The following is a 21121-nucleotide window of genomic DNA, read 5'->3' on the forward strand; positions in this document are numbered from 1 at the left end:
TTTGGGAAAATCGTTACTTCTTGTTAATCTTTTATTATATTCATAAGCTAAGAAGACGACTACTTAGAAATCCAAGAACAGAAATTAATAATATTTCTAAACAAATGCTCATATTTCGATGCTTCATTTGTAACAAAATTTTTTGAAAGCTTTAATTTCTAACCCCAGTGTTTTCTGTTTTTGCACTTTCGAATGGATCTTCGTGACTCACGTGAATATGATAATTTGATGAATACTAGTGAAGAAAATGAATAAAAGTATCGATTTTTCGTCAAACAGTCTCCTGACTTACAAACGTATCAAAATCGATTCGAAGATTATTTGCTTGCGTGGAATACTTGATTCAATTTTTGTTTTCAAAATTGAATATCTTTCAAAAAATTTGGATAACTCAATGTGTTTCTCATACAATGTTTATAATCATAATTGTAATCTGTAGCATATCAGTATCATTCATTAGAGAAATCTTAAAATGTTTACCATATTGTGACTGACTGCAAGGAATGCGAAAAAAATTATTTGATCGTTCGACAGCAGCGATAAACTTTGATAAACTGTCACTCGTGACAGATAAACAAGTTTCCAGTTCCCTTTGTGGTAAAACACGTTATACTTTATTCCAACAATCGTTATACCGGTCAGAATAAAGTTTTCTCGGCAAAATTTATCACGAGAAATTTCTCTAAACTTTGTACATACAAAACTCCGATAGTTATAGCTAAGAAAAAATATGTCAAATTTTCGCGAATCTTGAATTTCCATGAATCTCGTGTATAATAATGTAGGAGGAAAGAAAAAATATTACAGGACAAAATTTACTGATTACATGATATTGTCTAATTTGTTGACGGGGAATTTTTCCATTTTTTTTTTTTTTTTACTATTCAGACGCGGGTTTCGAAAATTTTCTATTTATATTATCGTCGTTTCGCGCAGGGCGAGTTTGCTGTTTTATATCACGTCGCGTTTACTCGAGCCAAAATTCTCCGCCGATCGTTACTTGAACAGCTACTTTCAAGATAAGTATCTCCTTCTATCTTCAATCACGATTCATAAAGTAAAAAACAAAAAGAAATATGTATGTACGTAATTTTTGCGTAAAAGACGCTCACTTACGAGGAAAAGCTCTTCCGTTAAAACTAGTTCCTTAGCTACAAAGTTTGTTTTACATTTCGCATAATTTAGACAATAAATGTGAGCCAATTTTCAAACGACGAATCTGAAATTCAGTAGGAGAAGTTTGCAAAAAAGATTTGCTACGTTTTGCTTGACAAAAGTTAATTTCAGCTATCGTTAGTTGGAAATTACGGATTCTAAGAGGAAGATAGATTTTTTAAATCAAACTTTTGTTATAAATAAAGCCAAACTCAAGCTGTAATGTTTATTGCGTGAAAGATTGTGAAAACGAATGAACAACATCTGTACCATGTTATAGAAATGAAACTGAGCAAATTAGAATAAAACAAGGTAAGATACGATCAAAATATCTAAATTGAGGATAAAAAATTTGCACATTTTTTGTATTGATCAATATCTGAAGATCACTACGATGATAAAAATCTAGAATTATCCAAAAAACGACCTGATACCTTACCGCTTGCGTAATTCGAAAATTTTCTCAGAGTCGTTTCCGTAAGATAATATAAAAATGTTGTTCAACCGATTTTAACTGTAGTAAATTTCGCAATCAATAACATTTTTTAAAAGTTTCTTCTATTTTTCTATTCGCTTCAGAGACGATATGCTGGAAATGACGATTCGTCTTTAAAGACGTGATTCGATACTTATTAACTGTTTGAGTCAACTGTTGTGTTATATATCCGTTTTTCGTATATTTAGAGAACTTTTCAGTATATTTCTTTGCAGTTTTTTCCTATTTCTATTAGTGTACTAATAGGTTTCTAATACTCGAGAGTAATTATTGCGATATAATGTAAATTATTATTGTTAGAAACAAATTGATTGAAAAAATGGTAAAAATTGAAGAAATAATTCATTTCCGAGAAAGTTACCCCGTTACATATATACATGTTTTACATAAACCGATCAGAATTTGGATTTTAAAAATTTAAAATGGCGGATCCAACATAGCGGACGAAAATTTCATATTCGATCAAATCCGTAGAAAAACTCTGTCCGGGGGTTTTTAGGCTCGCTGATTACGAATATGAAATCAGATTTCAAAAATTCAGTTTAGCGAATCCAATCAGCGACCCCGAAAACAACTGAATAGAGTTTTTTGACCGTATTCGATCAAATTTGAAATTTTCTTCCACCATATTGGATCTACCATCTTAAATTTTCAAACTTTTATTTCAGATTCGTAATCAGCCACACCAAAAACCCTTGCGTCGAGTTTTCCGACCGTACTAGATCAAATTTGAAATTTTCGTCGGCCATATTTAATCCACCATCTCGACTTTTTGAGATTTGATTACAAATATGTAACGAACGACTCCGAAAACCACTGCATAAAGTTTTCATGACCGTATTTGATTGAATTTCAAATTTTCGTTCGCCATATTGGATCCACGATATCGAATCCACCATCTCGACTTTTTGAAATTTGATTTCAACTATGTAATCACCGACTCCAAAAACCACTGCATAGAGTTTTCACGACCGTATTTGATTGAATTTGAAATTTCCGTCCGCCATATCGGATCCACGATATCGAATCCACCATCTCGACTTTTTTAAATTTGATTTCAACTATGTAATCAACGATTCCAAAAACCACTGCACAAAGTCTTCACGACCGTATTTGATTGAATTGAAATTTGCGTCGGCCATATACGATTCGCCATTTTGAAGTTTCGAATCGAGTCAAAAAGCCCGAGAACATGGTCTCGTTATAAAATTTAACTCTCCACAATAACGTGTAATTCAAAGGGTCAAAGACGTCATTCGATACTCATCAATGTAGTCGAAGATAAAGCACCCTGGGTATCTATGTACGTTACGTCTATAATATAGCCGTACATAAACCGTGTGTATGTACACGCAGTGCGTCAGAGGCATCGGATCATGCAGGGGTGGCTCTCACTCACAGGCAACTTCACACACTCTCGGACTCTCAGCTCCGCAAGGGTGGTTACAGGCGTATATGCATACTAGTATAAGGGCAGCGGCTACCTGCAATAACGTCAGATCGAACGCTGGTGGAGAACCTGCACCCCCCACGTGCTCAAGGCGGTTGTGAATTCTCCAGGCCGAGGCGCTCTGAACGGCCGTTATATCAGCTCAGTGTTCGCGTGGCCACCGTCTGGCCATACGCGTCGTGCCTCCGTGAGGTTAATGATTTTCCGAAATCCCCTTTTCGATTAAATTATAAACTGTATTTCTTTTTTTTTTTATTTATTTATTTTTCCCCTACTTCCATACCTCGGGGAAAAAAGAGAAATGAGAGAGAAAAGAAAGTAGACAGAAATACGATGAAAAGAACGTGAAAAAATTCGAATTTTCAAAATTTACGAAGCATAATTATTTTTCGGATTACATCTATCTTCTTATCTATACATCTAAATGCAATGCTGGCAATATGTAGTTATTTCGCGAATGGAAGTATCTAGTGCATGTAATTAAACGTTATTCGTGGCAACTAAACTTTACGTATAATTGATGACGTCGAAATGTAATATTGCAGGTCTTTGTTATTGTCTCTATGCGATTTTATACATAGAATCATCGCGTCTCGTTGTCGTTGTGGAATATATAAATGTTTAACATGCTCGACACGCTGTGTCTTGCGAATTATGTATTGTCAATTTCAACAACGGATCGATTGATTTAATATTATATTCGCGACGAGACTGATTTGAATACAAGTTGTGAATGTACTGCAGGTACATGACGTATTTCAATAACTGTCACATCGATTAAGAAATTCTTGTGCTTTACACACCGAGTTGACGCCGAGTCTTTGGTGCGTGTATATATCTGTGTAGATAATATTATTGTTTATTCTTCGACGCATTTATATGCGACTGTGATGATGATGATGATGAAGATTATATAAATATTATGTGCCTTCGAGTACGGTTGTGTCCAACATTCCATTAAACCTATAATTATTTATAAACTTAGAATAACACAGCAGTGGCTTAATTAAATATTTCTGAAATCTTTTTTTTTTTTATCTCGTGCTGAATAAATATCGAATTATGTTCGCCAACGTTCGAGCATCAAAACGATGGCAACGAGATAATATGGTCACACTCAGGTATGAAACGAATTATCACGTCGACATTTATTTATTTATTATTATTTATTATTATGTTTAAATTCAACGTTTAAAATCCATCGAATCTTACTGTCAAAAGTTTTTAATTTCGGTAAGTTTTCACCTTGTTTTAAGCAAAAAGAAGAAACTAGACTGATGTTAGTGTATTCAAATGACTACGATGATGATTATACTTCAAAATTATTGTATTAATTTGCGTCTTATAGAACGAGTTTCTTTGTAATTTTTAGTATAAATATATAACACACGAAATAGAATTCGTTTTTCTAATGGAATGACTAATTTTAATTTCTCAAAGTGTACAGATTTGAGTCACGCGTTATTATTACGTTGGTAATTATTTCGTTCAATCGACGCTGTTTGTACTTAGGCACATTTTGTACTGATCGATCTCTACTATTCGTTCAACAGCGAAGTATCTCTGCACAGTATTTTTCTCTCGCAATAAAAGCCATACTTGAACAATATGAAACAATGGAATAATTTTTCATGATACATATTTATTTATTACGTGATATATCCGAAATTAAGTTAACTTTACTTATAATAGCAAGAAAAACAACTGCTGTTTAAATTTTATCAAATTTATATCGAATTTCGATACGTCGTACGTGACTTTAATTGAAGTTAAATTTAAAATCAATCGATTTGAATAATTGCGAAATTAGACAAGCGAACTTAACTGTCGGTGCTTCAACCTCGACAAATAAATAATAGTAAGGTTTATTAAGTAATAAAATAAACTCGATCAGCATGCGATCTATAATTGCGTGGAACTTAAATGGATATGCCAATGCTTATTTACAACATACGATGTAAGAATACGAATGAGATAAGCCTGTTATTCGTGGTTAGAAATATCCTGATTAATTCACGACTCCTCCAATCAAATACAATTAATAGTACAGCAACTGATAATTATGTCGTGTGAAAAATAATATTCAAGTCAAGTTTTATGGTAATCCGTTTTCTTCTAGACACACTGCATTTTTATTTTTTTTATTTTTTAACTTAAAATAAACACAGTATCGCGAAAGAAATTCTACGTAATAATTGTAAACAATCACGTGCAATGATTGTGTACGATTTAACAGTTTTTCAGAAATGTTTGTTTATTTGATCAATATTGTACGCATTTTTAATCCGATTTGGTAAAAATATTATCTTCTAACGAATATCGTTCAACATAATTGTTAATTGGTTTAATATCTGAAATAATAATTATTCTGCGAAAGAATATTGCCCTGAAAACCCAAATGTTGAAACTATCCTTTTTTTCGTCACTATAGAATGAAACGTTATTCATTCTGCTTCGATGTTCCTGTCACACAGCATTATTTGCGCTAACAGCTGATAACCCTGTGGCATGATTAATATAACGCGATCTATTCTGGATTTAGAAAAAAGATCTTTCTTGCCGAACGTTATCAATGCGAGTCAATTAATTATTATTCGAGTATTATACGTGATCCACTTTTCGAACGATAAGAAACAAGTTAATAATTATGTCGTTTTTATGTGTTAAACATGTCAGGAAATATTGAAAATCAGTAATACTGAGATGTTTGCGTAAAAATCACGAATACGTAATAATTTTTTTACAAGTTCTTTCATATTGCGTTTAAGAAAAAAAAAAAAAAAAAAACGCATTCAGTTGTAACTCGAACTTTGTTTTTCCTAGTTATTATCCAACGGTGTGTATAAATTCAACTGACTATAAGTCAACTCGTTTTTGCCGAATTATCGAATCTTGTTTTTGAACCTCGTCGAAATTCTAATGATAAAAATTAAGACGGCGACCATCGCAATGAAATTCTACCAGATTTTATAGGTGTTTAATAACTATTCGTTAATTTTTCGTGAGGCGTCGTTAAAGTCTAATAATTCCCAATTACCGAGCCTCTTGTGTTCTGATATTATAAATAGTTAATAAAATATTTCAATCATTGAGGATGGTATCTGGATTATTCCACTGAATGAAAAATTTCACCCAAGATAATTAGCGAGGATATGTTTAAAAATAAGTCAATATAATTCGGGCAAGGTCATTAATTATAACGTCCTACAATACGTGACCTGGGTCTTTGATTCAATTACTGCACCCTGCAGGTTTTTCGTTACTTCAACGTTACGTCGCTCATCGTATGGTTTCAGTCACTTGTATGATAATATTTTTATACCTACTCCACTGAATTCCACGTTTGTTTTTGCACGAAACGATGCCTTGACATTTATTTATCTGTTTATAAAACTGTAGTTTACTTCCTGTATTTCCTCATTTATTTAACTACCGAATTTAAAGAATAAAAAAATTTTGAACAAGTTGCGCGTTCTCGTTTATATGGAATAAAAAAACTTGTACAAACAACTTTTTCAATTCATCCGGATGCTTTAAATACACTTCCATGAGTTTGTTTAGCAACACATTTACCGAAACTTAAGTTTATGTAAGAAGTAGATTTAAATTTCAGAAATGAAGTTTGATTTCAGAGAGAAATTTTTAATTTAGATATTTTGTATGCCAAATGAACAAAAAGATTTTCTATCTTCTTTCAACACATGTAAGGAATAAAGAAGCCCTATTTTAATCTCAATTGAGCTATCGCCTTTACGACTAATTTAATAGAACCTTCTCATTTATTATACAGTCGATTATAACAACAGGATGATTTTTTCTGAATTATTACAGAGCTGCGAAGGACCTTGAAGAGCGACGCAGTCATTACGAACCATCGATAGGTCCAGGAGTACCGGATGAAAATGATCACCCATTTGGCCTTGAAGAAAATGATTTTGTTCCACACTTTCAACGTGTTTCGATATCCGGCGAGGATACCTCGGGGGTAAGATAAGACATTCCACTCAAACTTTAATGACTAGTAATTACTCTTAACAGTAAAGCAAATGTGTAATATTTTTAAAACTGATCAGAGTACAAGAGAATCTTTTACTTGTAAGAGAATTAATTGCCGGAGGATATTCGAAGCCTCTAGGTTTGAGTTTAAGTTCGACATTCTTCTTTATCCAAAATCGAGACTAATAATGCAGATACTAATCAGCGTTGCATGTTCATAATTGGTCTCTGACTCATGCTCGATATGCACAGTTACGCATAATTTATTTTAAAACTTTTGTAACCGGGGAAAGTTTTCGACGCACTGTATTAATTTTTAATAATCAATTTTTGATGCTTCAGGTGCCTCTTGAGGATTTACAACAGGCGTCACAGATGCTTGTACAGGCTCTTGTTATTCGGGAGAAATACATGCAGAATTCAAAACAAAGCTTTCCCTCAATTACCTCTCGGTTTTTGAGAGGTGCCGATAGGGCGCCTCACAGCACAGTCGAGGAAGTAATACATGATGATCGTAAACCGATCGCAGGTATGTTTGAAACAGCTTTAGGAGTTTGCCTGAACTGCATCGACACTTGATGCTTGACCCTGAAATGTACTTTTACTCCCACGCAGATTTCTATAAAATCAGTGATGACACGTCTTTTTGATCAATTTAATATTCACTCCCATTCAAAATTAGCCACACTTTTTATGCTTATGTCTTACAAGTTCTGTAAAGATGTTCGTTAGTCAAAAACCGATAACGTTTTCTCAATTTTATTGCGAGATAGTCGTACGTTGAATAGTCGTCAAATTACTATATTCGTATGAACTTCGAAGATCTCTTAAATACAAAAACAGAATATACTGGAATTATAAAGAAAAGCTCTTCAATACAATCGATGCTTCATTTCAAATTGCTTCAAAATGCATAAGAATATAGCAGATTTGTTCGATTTTGTTCTAAGACAGCAGAAGAAGATCATTTTCTACAAAGTAGCTGACATAAGTAATCTTTCCTTCTCAGAAGTTAATTCGATATTGCTATTTGAATATCATATAGAATTTCTGGAAAATAGTCTTCTGAAGAAAATAAAGTATATCCAAGGTTTTATTTATAAGTCCAGTATTTTTTAATTTAACATTTTTCACGATATCTTTGCAGATTATAAATATAATAATTTGATAAATACTCAATGCCCGACTATCTCATAATAAAAACACTAAAAAGTATCAATTTCTGGCCACCGAAGCTTCATTGCAATTATACTTGTTCACAAGAACGATCGTCGGACATGTGTCTGAAATTGCAATTAATTTAGAATGTAATTATGGTTAAAGAAACCTTACGTCAATCAGGCGAGTGTCAATCAGTTTCGAGTTACACAATTTTTTGCGTTCTCTCCTAAGGAATGCTGTCATCCTCCGCAGAAAGTGATCTACTCGAAATTCGGTCTGATGCAGATATTGATGCCCTTATTAAAGATGTTCCCTGGCAAGGTTCTAATCCATTTTATCCTTGTTTCCCCGTCCATTACTACAGTCCATATCACAAGTCCAAATAAAACCAATTCTTTTCTCTTTGCAAAGTCAATAATTGTACGTTTTAAATGACGTCAGTACCAAACCCACCACTAAATTTATTTTCACTTTACGCAGATCATCCAGTTCATGCACCAGCGTCGCGTGGCGATCCATGGGAATGCGTTTTTCCGCCTCCAAAAAATTACCTCATATCTGCTGTGAACGGAGTTTTTAACGTCTATTGCAACGAAGAAGATCTCGCGAATGGAAAGCCGGTTCCATACTCGTATCCGGATTTGGCTACGTTTGTAGGAGACATGAATCTTCTCTGTACGATGATAGCTGACGGGCCGTTGAAATCCTTTTGCTACAGGAGATTGAGCTATTTGTCCTCGAAATTTCAGCTCCACGTACTTCTGAATGAACTTAGAGAGCTTGCGAGTCAAAAGGCTGTTCCCCACAGGGATTTTTACAATATCAGAAAGGTCAGATATATGAATTCGTAATTTTAGATTTTGAGTCTGACAGTCGCCATAAAATTATAATCCCCTGTGCAAGTTATAACATTAGTCGATTCGTTACAGGTTGATACTCATATTCACGCGGCGTCTTGCATGAATCAAAAGCATCTTCTTAGATTTATAAAGAAAACACTGAAAAACCATGCAGACGAGGTGGTGACGTGTGCAAGAAACGGAGAAACGATGACTCTGCGAGAAGTATTTCAGTCCATGAACCTCACAACGTATGATCTGACTGTGGATATGCTGGATGTGCACGCTGTAAGCATATAAAACAGTCAGCCATTGTGTTCTTATAACGTCAAGCCATTACATACTGCATACATTTTTGCATAAAGATGAAAGTCAATCCGAAGTCGCCAGCCTTGAATAAAAATTATTACGCTATTATTGACAAGATGAGAATGATGATTTTGAAACGCCCTCACTGAAATATCACATTATGGAAACTTATCATCTACGAATATATTTCAGGACAGAAACACCTTTCACAGATTCGACAAGTTCAATGCCAAGTATAATCCTATCGGTGAAAGTCGTCTTCGCGAAGTCTTTCTGAAAACTGATAATTATTTGAATGGAAAATACTTTGCCAGGATCATTAAAGAGGTCGCGAGTGATCTTGAGGAATCTAAATACCAAAATGCCGAACTCCGTCTGTCCATTTATGGAAAAAATCCAGAGGAATGGGATAAGTTAGCCAAATGGGCAATCCAAAGTGATGTTTCGTCGGACAACGTACGGTGGCTGATACAAATACCAAGGCTTTTGTAAGTTATCGAGATATACTTAATTTAAAATACCATTTACAGTAGATTTCAAACTGCATTTATTCCTTAATTGATTCTGACTGGATGAAGTAATCGAATGGGTATCAAAATGCCAAGGTTCAACTTGCGTCGCAACGTTGTACAAGAGTATGTGTGAACGATGTTAATTTTTTACAGTGACATTTTTAAACTCAACAAATTGATGACCAACTTCCAAGAGTTTTTGAACAATATATTCTTACCTCTTTTTGAGGTCACTAACGATCCGACAACTCATCCCGAACTTCACAAATTTCTACAATATGTAAGTATCGCAGTGTTGAAGTATTTTAAACATCTTTTAATCGATCTCTCAAGATGCATTATACTAACTAAACACCTTGCGGTCGAGACTAGATTAGAAGCATTTGAAACTGGGCGGATATTTTTGGTGCAAGAAATTTCGATTGCTGATTATCTTGAAATATATTCTTGTCAACAGGTAATAGGCTTTGATTCAGTGGATGACGAGAGTAAACCAGAAAACCCGTTGTTCGACAAAGATGTTAGCCCGCCAGCGGAATGGGATGATATTGAAAATCCGCCGTACGGATACTATCAGTACTATACCTACGCTAACATGACAGTGCTAAACCATTTCCGAGCGTAAGTTATCGTTTGAGTATAATTTTTTGAATCGTCGAAAGCACTTGCACAGCTGAGATGGGTAAATCCAAACTGTTGTCAATCATTTTTACAGAGAACAAGGCTTGAACACATTTGTTTTGAGGCCGCACTGCGGAGAAGCCGGACCCATCCAGCATCTCGTGTGCGGTTACATGATGGCTGAAAATATTTCTCACGGTTTACTGTTGAGAAAGGTGCCGGTGTTACAATATCTGTATTACCTTACCCAAATCGGTATCGCTATGTCACCCCTCAGCAACAATTCCTTATTTCTCAATTACCATCGTAATCCGTTACCCGAATATCTGGCCAGAGGACTCTGCGTCAGCTTATCGACGGACGATCCACTACAATTCCACTTCACCAAGGTACATACAGATAGAATTTTGCTTTCGAGATAGTTATACCAACTATAGGACAAAGAAACAAGGCTTTCCAAATTATTTTTTTTTACTACAAAAGTAAATAAAACTGCACATTTTTTTTCTACATGATCAAATTTTTATTGAGGTGTCGCGTGTCTGGTGAAACTTCTTATTCTTTCATGTCTCCAAGAAAAATATTGGGCAAATCTCGTAGCAAACTATAAGCGTTGCGTTTAACGTTATGAACGATGCAATTTTTCAATTCAATTTCTTGATACAGGAACCTTTGATGGAAGAATACAGTATCGCTGCTCAGGTTTGGAAACTCAGCTCATGCGACATGTGTGAACTCGCTCGAAACTCGGTTATCATGAGCGGATTCCCACACAAAGTGAGTTTAAGATTCAGCTGTGTCGTGAAACTTTTATTTTATAAATGAATTGTTTTTAGTTCATTGAATCGTGTTGAAATACGTTAAATTTAACGATTTTGATCGAATCCACGGCGTTTTTACCGTGAGATTTTTTGGTGTTTCATTTTAGCTACGGCGTAATGTTAGATGTACTCGTATATAAACGATTTAGAGATAACACGTGTACGTTAATATTTACAGAGCAAGCAGTACTGGCTGGGGCCAAATTATACAAAAGAAGGAGTAGCGGGTAACGATATAACGAGGACCAATGTCCCCGACATTCGTGTCGCGTACCGTTACGAGACCCTACTCGACGAGTTATCCAACATCTTCAAGGTTGTCGAGAAACCTGATGCATTTTAGGTTTCTTATCGTGATTTTCTGCTATAAAAAAAAGAAACTGTTTCACTTAATCAAGATTTGATTTCCCCACAGATGGCGTCACTGAACTTTCATGCCGCATCTTTCAATACTATCGATACAGTTGCTTCCCCGCTTATGTGATCATTATCCAAATACTAATTATATCGAGCCTTGTAATAATAAAAAAACAGAGGTCCATTTTTCTTATAGATGGTCGTGAACATTCAATCTTTTCAAAGGGCACGCATATAAACTGAAAAAGCTGTACAGATCTCGCGAGAAAGAAATTGTAGACAAGATTGCTTAAAATATCACACAAGTGTTAAGTTGTCAGTCTAGTTTTATCTCTCGATAATAATAATTGGTACAGTTTTATTGTCGCGCTTATAATCTTTGATGCGATAAAGAGTGATGGTATGATAATCGTCAATGCTTGTCGCAATGAGAGATCTGTCTTCCAGCGTTATCAGCTCTTACGTAAATAAACGAGATTATCAAACTTAGACAATGTCCCAATCAAGTCATTTTCATATTAATTTATAGCTGTGTCAAACATTACACTTGGGACTTTTCAATTTACAACAATCGATGACTCCTTTTCGTTTACTAATAAAAATTTCGGACTTGATTATTCAAGTTGCTCGTAGTACAACGACAGTTTAAGTTTAATTCTTTGTTCAATTTTCCAAGAGTGGTATATGAAATAACAAAATTTTGAGGCAGCGCCATTCGCGTACTTTCACAAGCATGTTATCAGCGCGTGTATAATACGTTATCTGTGCACGCGTAACCCTATCAACGCCACCTTACTTCAGTTCAAGGCGCAGCTTGGAATCTTGGATGCCAATTACATGCATGTATATAAAATAACTCAGGCCTAGTTCTGTACTTGTGGAAGTCTACAATCTGCATATTCGAAAATTCGAATACGCTTCCAAGTAACTTTTTTTGTGAACTGTGTTTGTTATATATGTATCATCACTTAAGCCCATATCCGATGATCTAGATATATTTTAGTCACTTTTTGCCTGAAGCAAAAGTACTAGGAATTTCGTCTGACTTGAAAATATGTAAGCTTAGAATACGAAATCTAGCAAGAACATTGACCAATTTAAGAGTAGCGTAACTAGATGAAAGAAAAAAATAATAAATTCTTCCCCGTAAATACAATTTAGCTTCTAAAATTCATTACGTTCGTTGAGTTAAATACTGCGATGAGCTTTTAGTCAAGTAAATAAAATGTTATAACTTGCAAGTAATGACAGAGGATAGGAGGTCACTTTAGGTCTCGACTTCGAGCCTTTGTTATATTAATATATCTTAAATTTTATCGTTTTTGTTATATTTTTGTACGTTTATACCATATAATCGTGTATGACATTTAATTATTTTAGTAGATTTTTTATAGTAATTACGTCGGATTAGCTGTCATAACATGTCATCGACTTTAACAATATTTTAGTTTTTCATATACAAATTTCTCATTGTTTCAGTTGGTATTTGGTATTTGAAAACAACCTGAGAAGCTTTATTTGGATCCATTTAAATGATCGTAGTATTGTACGTAATAATCATTGTCATTCATATATGCTCTTCAGTTAGTTATCTATTTATCGATTATTCGTGATTATGTTTTTCAACATTGTAAAACGAATTTACAATGTAAACATCCACATTGTGCTTTGAATGTAACATTACAATAACTTACTGATAACTATGACGTTTTTTAGGCTCTTTTGAAGTAGTTGTCTGACGTTACTTTAATCAAATCTGCTTTCACTAAAAAACTGAGATACTATATCTTTTAGAAAATCTCTTGAAGGGAGATTTTTTTTATAAGAGAGAATATAGAGTTTGCCATTTCTTGTTTTCTCGAAATTCCTTAAGACTAATTGTCGTGACGGCAGGTTTAGTAGTATATAAGATTGATTTGAGGATTTTTTAAGAAATATGCGTTTATCATGTAGATAATATCTTGACATCTTATATTCTTTTTCATCATGTCTTACCGATTTTTCTTTAGCTACTATTGTGCATAGAAAAAACGCATTATTTCATGTGTTATGTAATTAACGATTAAAAAATGAGTGGGTAGCAAAACAACTTATATGGAATTTTCTAAATTTCCAATTTTCAAAAGATCCAACTATAAAAACGTGCTATATGCTATTTAATTGACAATATAATACAGATTATTTAAACCACAAGCATACACGTCATTCTTGACGATAGTTGACGCGATCCTTCGCAACTTAATAGTTGTGAAGAGTCGCGTCAACTATCGTCAAGAATAATGGAAATATAGTAAATACCAAAGTGCGATACTTTCGCTGCTAAACTTCTTTTTTTTTTTTTTTAGTTTATATATTGTCTACATGCATATATTGGTCATACTATTCATAAAATCTAAGGATGTGATATGTAATATTTGAATGGAATTATTGTCAAATTGATAGAAACGAATTTATTTATTGTATAAAGCGTAATATTATATTGTATAGGAAAAATATACCTATATCGTTGAAATATGATTTTAGTATCTGTTAATGTATATTAACATTAACGTCGCATACATATTGTAACATACCATTGATTGTAATAAATTAAATTTGTTTTTTCATTCGCTAACAGAATCTCTGATCGTCAAAAATGTACTCAATATACATATAGGTCGGTATACTTCTTTACTAAATTTTTCTATATTATTGTAGTTACTATATTAATCTAATTACACAACAAAGTTTTTCAATTTCAAACAACAATCATGGTAAGCAAATAAGTTGCATCATCTATCTGTACACAGATACACGTAGTAAATAAGTATAAGTATGCGCGATGCGTATATATTTATTAATATAAATCTGCTGTATAATGATGAAAATAATGTTTCTTTCGATATGATTAAATATGATATAATTTATTATAATCTAGCCTCTGTCAAGATGGTGCGATTTCTGAACTAAAAACACGTTTAGAAACATAATTTCATCAATATTTCAACTTTTATATTATAACTATCAGTCTGATTATCACACTTAATCCTAAAAAGGATGTCAACCTTTGTTTACAAACGTTACATCTATAATCGTTTATTTGTCAACTATCCACATGTATGTGTATATCATACATGGAACTCTAAAAAGCGAAATTTCCGTTTAAAAAATACGAGTTTCAAACGGGCTTTCCGCAAATAGAACCAACTTATCAAAGTTTCTGAACTTATTTTTTCATTATCTATTTGAGCCTGCAGTTTAAACTCTATTACTTTTCTGTTCGAAGCAGTCAACTCTAGGAAACTCATAGTAAACCGGAACGAAATGATCAATTCCAATTTACTAACGTTTCGCATTAGCAAGAAATCATTTGAAATTAAAATTATTCCAAGTTATCAGAGTGCTGATTGTGGAGTTGTAATCGTACAATTTACACGCTACTGTAAATAATACGCATATATCAACAAAGCATTTATGATTACCACTTATCATACGCCATTATGAACATTGATGTTACGTAATTGAACGCCTGTAATATTAGCTAATCGTTTCAGATTTCAGAGTCTTACAATCTCTCGTTTCCTACACGTAAACATATATATATATATTCTCGATTTCATTCATGATAATTAATTTCTCTGAATTCAATTATTGTAATGATAATAGGAAATGTTTCAATTGTATAAAAATTACTCATTCGAAAGTCTGATGAACTTCAAGTTTGTACAGAAGATTGTGAATTATTTTGTGGAGAAAAACCCGAAATTTTTCTACAAAACCATCGAATTCATACTCTTATTTTTTTTTTTCGAATACCTCGAATTTCTCTGAGACTTTTTCACTATAAACTTTCAGAGAAATTTCTTGACCAATGTCTTCACCCTAATTTATGTCGTCTTCACCTGTAATTATTTGATCCCGGAACAATCAGCTTTCCTTAAGAAATTTGAATAACTCAGGATAAATCGACGTACCTCAAATTGCTCTGAAACGAACTAGACATTGCATTTACTATAACGACGTGTCACGATGTTTCTTCCATAGTTGCCAATAACTTTTCTTCTAAAATCTAAAAAAACAAAAGGAGATACTAGATAAATTTTCTACTTACAATAATTGTTCGGAGACTTATTATATACAAATTATCATAAATAGTATTTCATGATTACGTTAAGTTCTATATAATTAAGACTAAGTCCTAATAAGGCATGGTTTCAATTTGAGAAGCTAATTGAAAAAGCACATTAAACATACAGGCATTTATCGCATATCTGACCAAATAAAATTAAAATATAACTAAACACGCAGGATACAATTAAAGTATCAACTCAGCTTCATCACTAAATATTTCCAAGACATTTTTACCAGGAGACATCAGAATAAGCGTGACGTTTTACAAACGAAAAAAGCAACAGTGTGATCCACATATCCACGACCTCGCACTTGACGATGACATCATCTCGCTATTACAGTTGAGTGTGTATTTTTTCTAACAATCTTAATTTTTATTAAACAGAATAACATTGGGTCGTTTTACATTATGTAGGAATTACATTGGATTTTGGGAAAAAATTCGGGATGGTTGATATAATAATAATCATATGACTATAATTGAATATCTTATATACAATATATTAATTTCGGATACAGTCTTGTTAAAAGTACAAGATTGGTACTGTGATATGTGACATCTTGAAATTATTATGATCATTTGTTTAATTATTACCATCATATTTTTTTATTGAGTTTTTTTTTAGCTATTTTACAATAAAAAACGTTTTCTGCAATATTATCAGAGCGACAATTTAGAGTATATAATAAAATTTATTCCCTCTTGTAGTGCAATGACTAGAATTGAAGTTTATCGGTATACCAATTTACTGTATAATGGATATTACGTTATAGCGTAATAATGTTTGGTAAATGTAATAAAATGCCGTATTTTAATTACATTACACTGATGTTCCCATCAGTTGCGGTAAAACTGTAAGTAATGGTTATCTTTCAACAGTCACGAAAACAAGTAAATCCTATACTCATTTTTTTGTTGTCCAGGTCAGCCTGAAATATCTAACGAGTTTCAACAAAAAAAGATTTCAACTACCTAATCTTTATTCCATATTGTATGAATTTATAATTAACAATGACATCGTATATGTCAAAAATATGGAATCTTGAACTACGATGTTGTGATTTCAAAAATCATGTGGTCAAAATAACAGATAACACACGTGCGTCTAAATTTTTGTCTATAAGTTTTTCTCTTTATTCTTAGAATCTTTATTAAACGCAGTAAAATATGAATTGTAAAAATTGATGTACATATCTGTGCAAATCTCCCCACGATTGAAATTTGCAAATGATTAACGTGGCGCTGGAATAAATATAATTATGCATTTATTACCAGGAGACTTGGTAATATTGTTTCAATTTGCAGGGTAAATGAGGAGCGCAGGTCACAAATTTATAAGTGAATACGCTGAAAAGAATAAGTGTCAACTTGTATAGCTAATTACGAGATCCTGGATGGGATCGTGAAGAGCAGCGGAATACGATGGCTGTCATAAACAAAGAATTGAAAAAATACTGCACATTGTTCACATATATCATAGTGCTTAGAGCAAGTTTTGTTATAAATCAATAAACAAAGACACACAGAACTTCCCCACCCTATTTATGCTCAACTATTGTACTTTTTCTCCTTTCGGCGGTGCTTGTAAGCTTTGCTGAATTCTGGGAACGACTTCTGTGAATATAATTGTTCCAACGAAAACCAGGGTCGTTCCGATCCAATGGTACAATGTGAATGGATTTTTAAAGTACAGTATAGAAAATAGTAGCGACACAAATTTCCTCAGCGTCACCACCAGCGTCACTGTCAACGATGTACACTCCGTTGTCAGTACATAAACAGAGCTGATGCACATGTATCTAAGATTTTGGTAAGGAATAAAGCTTGCATTTTTTCAAAAAAAATTTGATGTAACTTTGTACAATGTACATAAAAATGTTAATTCAGCTACAATTTTTAACCATAGCTGCCTGAATGTTCGGCAAATATTTTATCGAGGTTTATATTTTCATCTCGAAGTCTATGAGTTTGTGCTTGAAGCATAAACAACACAACGGCGGTAGAATCTTGCCAGTGTAATATTTGAATAACAAAGATATATTGTAATACTCCAGTATTGTATGGACAGGTGGTTCTCACGTGTATTTACAGTTACGTACGACAGATAATTGTTTTCATAACTGTATTCGTGAATTTCACCTTGGCATGTAGAACCTAAAGTTTAAATTTTTTGGGTAACAGTCTGCAACGAATTATTCAGACAGCTTTGCGCAGCAAATTTCTCTGTCCGAGTAACATATCCATCAGTAAAATTTGCTCTGTAAAATCTCATAAATTTGTAAACTTGCTTGCTAAGAATTCGGGGAAAATAGTACACAAGTTATAGGTTTTGCCAAAAGTTCATAAAATATTCCAGGGCGACGAATCTGCAAATAATGAAATTGCTACATAATCAAAATACTTGATATGTGTAAAAAGGATACTGTGTCAGTACATTTCCTATCAGGTATACGAGTGTTTTGGGCATTGAAACGCCAATGAGAGGTAGCGTTAGAGGATCCGAATTAACAGCCAAAAGAGTATGATTCCAGATATTTGGTAGTAATGTCAGAAAGAAGGGTAGTGGCAATAAATGCTGAAAAACAAATTATTATTCACAATAATATTCGCATGGTCGTATCTAATATTTTGTTAATTCAAGATTCCTGAATGATTGAATTCCAACATGCAGGCTGGAGAAGCGATTCGATGGGACAAAAAACATGGGGATGTTTTACCGTATAAAACAGGGCTTCTTTGGCATGTTTTCCGTAGCGTACGTACAAAACCTCTTGGTAAATGCCCATCCTGGCGGATATAAACAGAGCAACAGTGAGCAGAGTAATGCCAAGAATCCACCAGAAAAAGTCATCCCACGGAGTAGTCGGTAAACTGTCCGGGCGAACGATCTGCGTAGATTTGACTTCTTTGCCACTGATTAGCGTGCATAAAAATATTCCCGAACTTATCATGAATACTGAAAGATATTTGCTAAATACATATTTTTTCTTCAGTATTATTATTCCCATGATCATATTCGCTATTAGAGAACCCTGAGGACAATAAAACAGAGATGAGAAAATATTCCGATAATCTCTACGACAGCGATGCAAAGCTGCAACAGAGCCAAAGTGCAAACTATGTTCTTTATTCTGTTGCAGTTTAAGAAAGGGAGATACTTACAGCTCTGAATATCATGTGTAAGGGCATTGGTATGTTGAAATCAAAAGCATAATTGTTGCAAACGCTAACAACGAAGAACATTGAAACTAAAATCGTGTAATCCTTTATTCCTATTGTGGGTTTCACCGTTCCAAACTTCGAAGTGAATATGAAACCTTCAAGTGCAATAAATGCAAACTGCGAGAAAGTAATTAAGTTCCCACTGCCAGGGTCTTCTCTGAAAAAAATTATAACCGGCTAGAAATTATTTTTTTGAAAACATGTTCACTAGGGCTGTTGAGTGATTGTTCTTGAAATAAAGCGTTGAAAATAAATTCGATATTCCTTTATGCCTAGCTTTTATTTTTCGAAAATATTATTGATAGCCAAACAGTAAGGAAAAAGAAACATTCAATAAAGTGATGGGTTTTAATATTAAAAACAAAATTTTTATCCAGTTTTCAACGTTTTTGTTCCTCTAGTTATAAACTTTCAGCTGCAATTGTTAATATACTTGAGCATAGAAATGAAACAGCCAGAAGAAACATTCAATCAGATAATATATGAAGGTCAATTGGCAATTTCAAGTATTTGGGTTATCAGAATACTCAAGCGAATGGATATATATTGTAATTCTAGCAGGCCATAGATATTAGAGAATGAATGAATCAAAAGTGGATGAAATTCAGATATAACGCATATTCCAAAGTCCTTTGTATATAATAAACATTGACTAATTTATTACAAAACTGTATTATTAACAGCATTACAAGGATGTGAAAAAGGGATAAAATTGCTATAGAAAATGTAGAGTGAAATTCAAGAATTTATGTATTTGAACAAAAAGTTGCTTGTTCTCTTAGTTCTGACAAATAATAAGTGACCTTTATTCTTCCGATCTAGCTCACTAACTTCTGTAACCTTGTGGATAGTAAGTTAGAGTTAGTATGAATACCAGGGAGCTCTAAAGAGAGGACAAAACATAAGTCGTATGACAATAACATGACTTGATAATTCTTAATTCCTCAAAGCCTGCAATAAGATAGATAAGAAAAACTACTTTGCTGCGATGGTTGAATAAATTGAATCAATTACACAGAAATGGAAATCCGTGAATTGAGAATTACTTGTTCTTTTACACTTTCAATTATCGATGTCTCTAGTATACATGAACATTCGATCGATTTAGCTCGATGAAAACTCAAATTATCGCCAATATAAAGTTCCAATATTGAACTGAAACTATTTGGGACTCTTAAGCAACTTACCGATTTTCATTTTTATCTGAGGATTTCATTATCAGAAATTAGGGTGAGCGACAATTTCGGTTTACAGAAAATATTAATTGATCGAAACTTCAAGTAGATAATATCTAACGTTTTAAGGGCATGACTAAAATTATAGGTACATTGTTAAATCTCTTGCTGTACAAATACAAGAGAATATAAGCAATTATGTGTGAAGAGTGAAACATGAATTCTGTAAAATATTTATTATTTGTAATAAATTGTGCTGGATGATATTATATAATAAAGTACAGATTCAAGGATCGAATACTGTATACAATTATTTCTGAACACTATAAAACTTCCGAAAAGACAACTGATACGTAGGACTTAATTAATAATAGGCATACATACTTGACCAAAAGTTCCAGGAAAACAACATTTGTACAACATCCTAAGAAGACGAAAAATATAGCAAGAGGAGCCTGCATTTTTGACAAACTGTTGACAAATAGTTAACCTATAAATGAATTGACTAAATTTGGGATAATTCAACTAATGCCGAAGATATTTTCGGAGACGGAACTAAGCTGCCAATAGAATTCTTGACATAATATAACGACGGTCACGATATCACTGACGGAAAGATTCTACTTTCAGTCTTATCTCTGGGCGGACAAATTACCGCCACGAACGCCACGTGAAGGTTGTAGGTAGTTTGCATTGAACGAATGCTGACAATTGCTCAAAATTGAGCAGCAATTCTACGTAGCCACGGCTAACGGTTGAATGCGCGCTTTATACTAGGGTTTAAATTACACGATGCGACATGTTTGCAGACAGATTGCCGTTGTACCACTGAATAAGTTCATGTTGAAGCTTCGTGGTTTCATATTTCATAATGTCGCCTGTAATTATGTGATAAG

The 21121-nt window shown here is 33.4% G+C and overlaps 2 protein-coding genes across 9 annotated transcripts in view; one reads left to right on the plus strand and one right to left on the minus strand.

The window, feature by feature from the left end:
* The window catches only part of LOC107221051 (AMP deaminase 2), a 32565-nt gene extending 18759 nt beyond the window's left edge, over positions 1-13806 (plus strand). For 6 of the 8 annotated variants that reach the window (XM_046745533.1, XM_046745534.1, XM_046745537.1 and 3 more), the window contains 11 exons: positions 6933-7086; positions 7440-7626; positions 8739-9088; positions 9188-9385; positions 9599-9894; positions 10072-10198; positions 10376-10539; positions 10634-10928; positions 11206-11316; positions 11539-11676; positions 11776-13806. In XM_046745533.1, coding sequence (XP_046601489.1) covers positions 6933-7086; positions 7440-7626; positions 8739-9088; positions 9188-9385; positions 9599-9894; positions 10072-10198; positions 10376-10539; positions 10634-10928; positions 11206-11316; positions 11539-11676; positions 11776-11844 — 2089 coding nt within the window. In that variant the 3' untranslated portion in view covers positions 11845-13806. Of the gene's footprint in view, positions 1-3417; positions 4223-6932; positions 7087-7439; positions 7627-8738; positions 9089-9187; positions 9386-9598; positions 9895-10071; positions 10199-10375; positions 10540-10633; positions 10929-11205; positions 11317-11538; positions 11677-11775 lie in introns of those variants that run through there. The other 2 variants (XM_046745541.1, XM_046745538.1) reach the window with 2 other exon arrangements.
* A 256-nt stretch (positions 13807-14062) lies between these two features.
* On the minus strand, positions 14063-21062 carry LOC107221063 (UDP-xylose and UDP-N-acetylglucosamine transporter). Its single transcript, XM_015659927.2, has 5 exons — positions 20610-21062; positions 18991-19207; positions 18546-18860; positions 18252-18403; positions 14063-17627 (listed from the first exon to the last, which is right to left on the minus strand). The coding sequence occupies exons 1-5, from the start codon at positions 20684-20686 to the stop codon at positions 17381-17383; spliced, it is 1008 nt and encodes a 335-aa protein (XP_015515413.1). The 5' UTR covers positions 20687-21062; the 3' UTR covers positions 14063-17380.
* Positions 21063-21121: the final 59 nt, after the last annotated feature.

This window comes from Neodiprion lecontei, chromosome 7 (assembly GCF_021901455.1).
Source record: "Neodiprion lecontei isolate iyNeoLeco1 chromosome 7, iyNeoLeco1.1, whole genome shotgun sequence".
NCBI classification, from domain to species: Eukaryota; Metazoa; Arthropoda; class Insecta; order Hymenoptera; family Diprionidae; genus Neodiprion; species Neodiprion lecontei.

Excerpts from the sequence above, each read along its gene's own strand:
- LOC107221063 (XM_015659927.2), bottom strand. The coding sequence starts at position 20,686 with ATGCAGGCTCCTCTTGCTATATTTTTCGTCTTCTTAGGATGTTGTACA. Across the intron at positions 19,208-20,609 it reads TTCCTGGAACTTTTGGTCAA|AGAAGACCCTGGCAGTGGGA; the intron begins GTATGTATGCCT and ends AATTTTTTTCAG. Across the intron at positions 17,628-18,251 it reads ATAGGAAATGTACTGACACA|ATACATGTGCATCAGCTCTG; the intron begins GTATCCTTTTTA and ends CCAAAATCTTAG.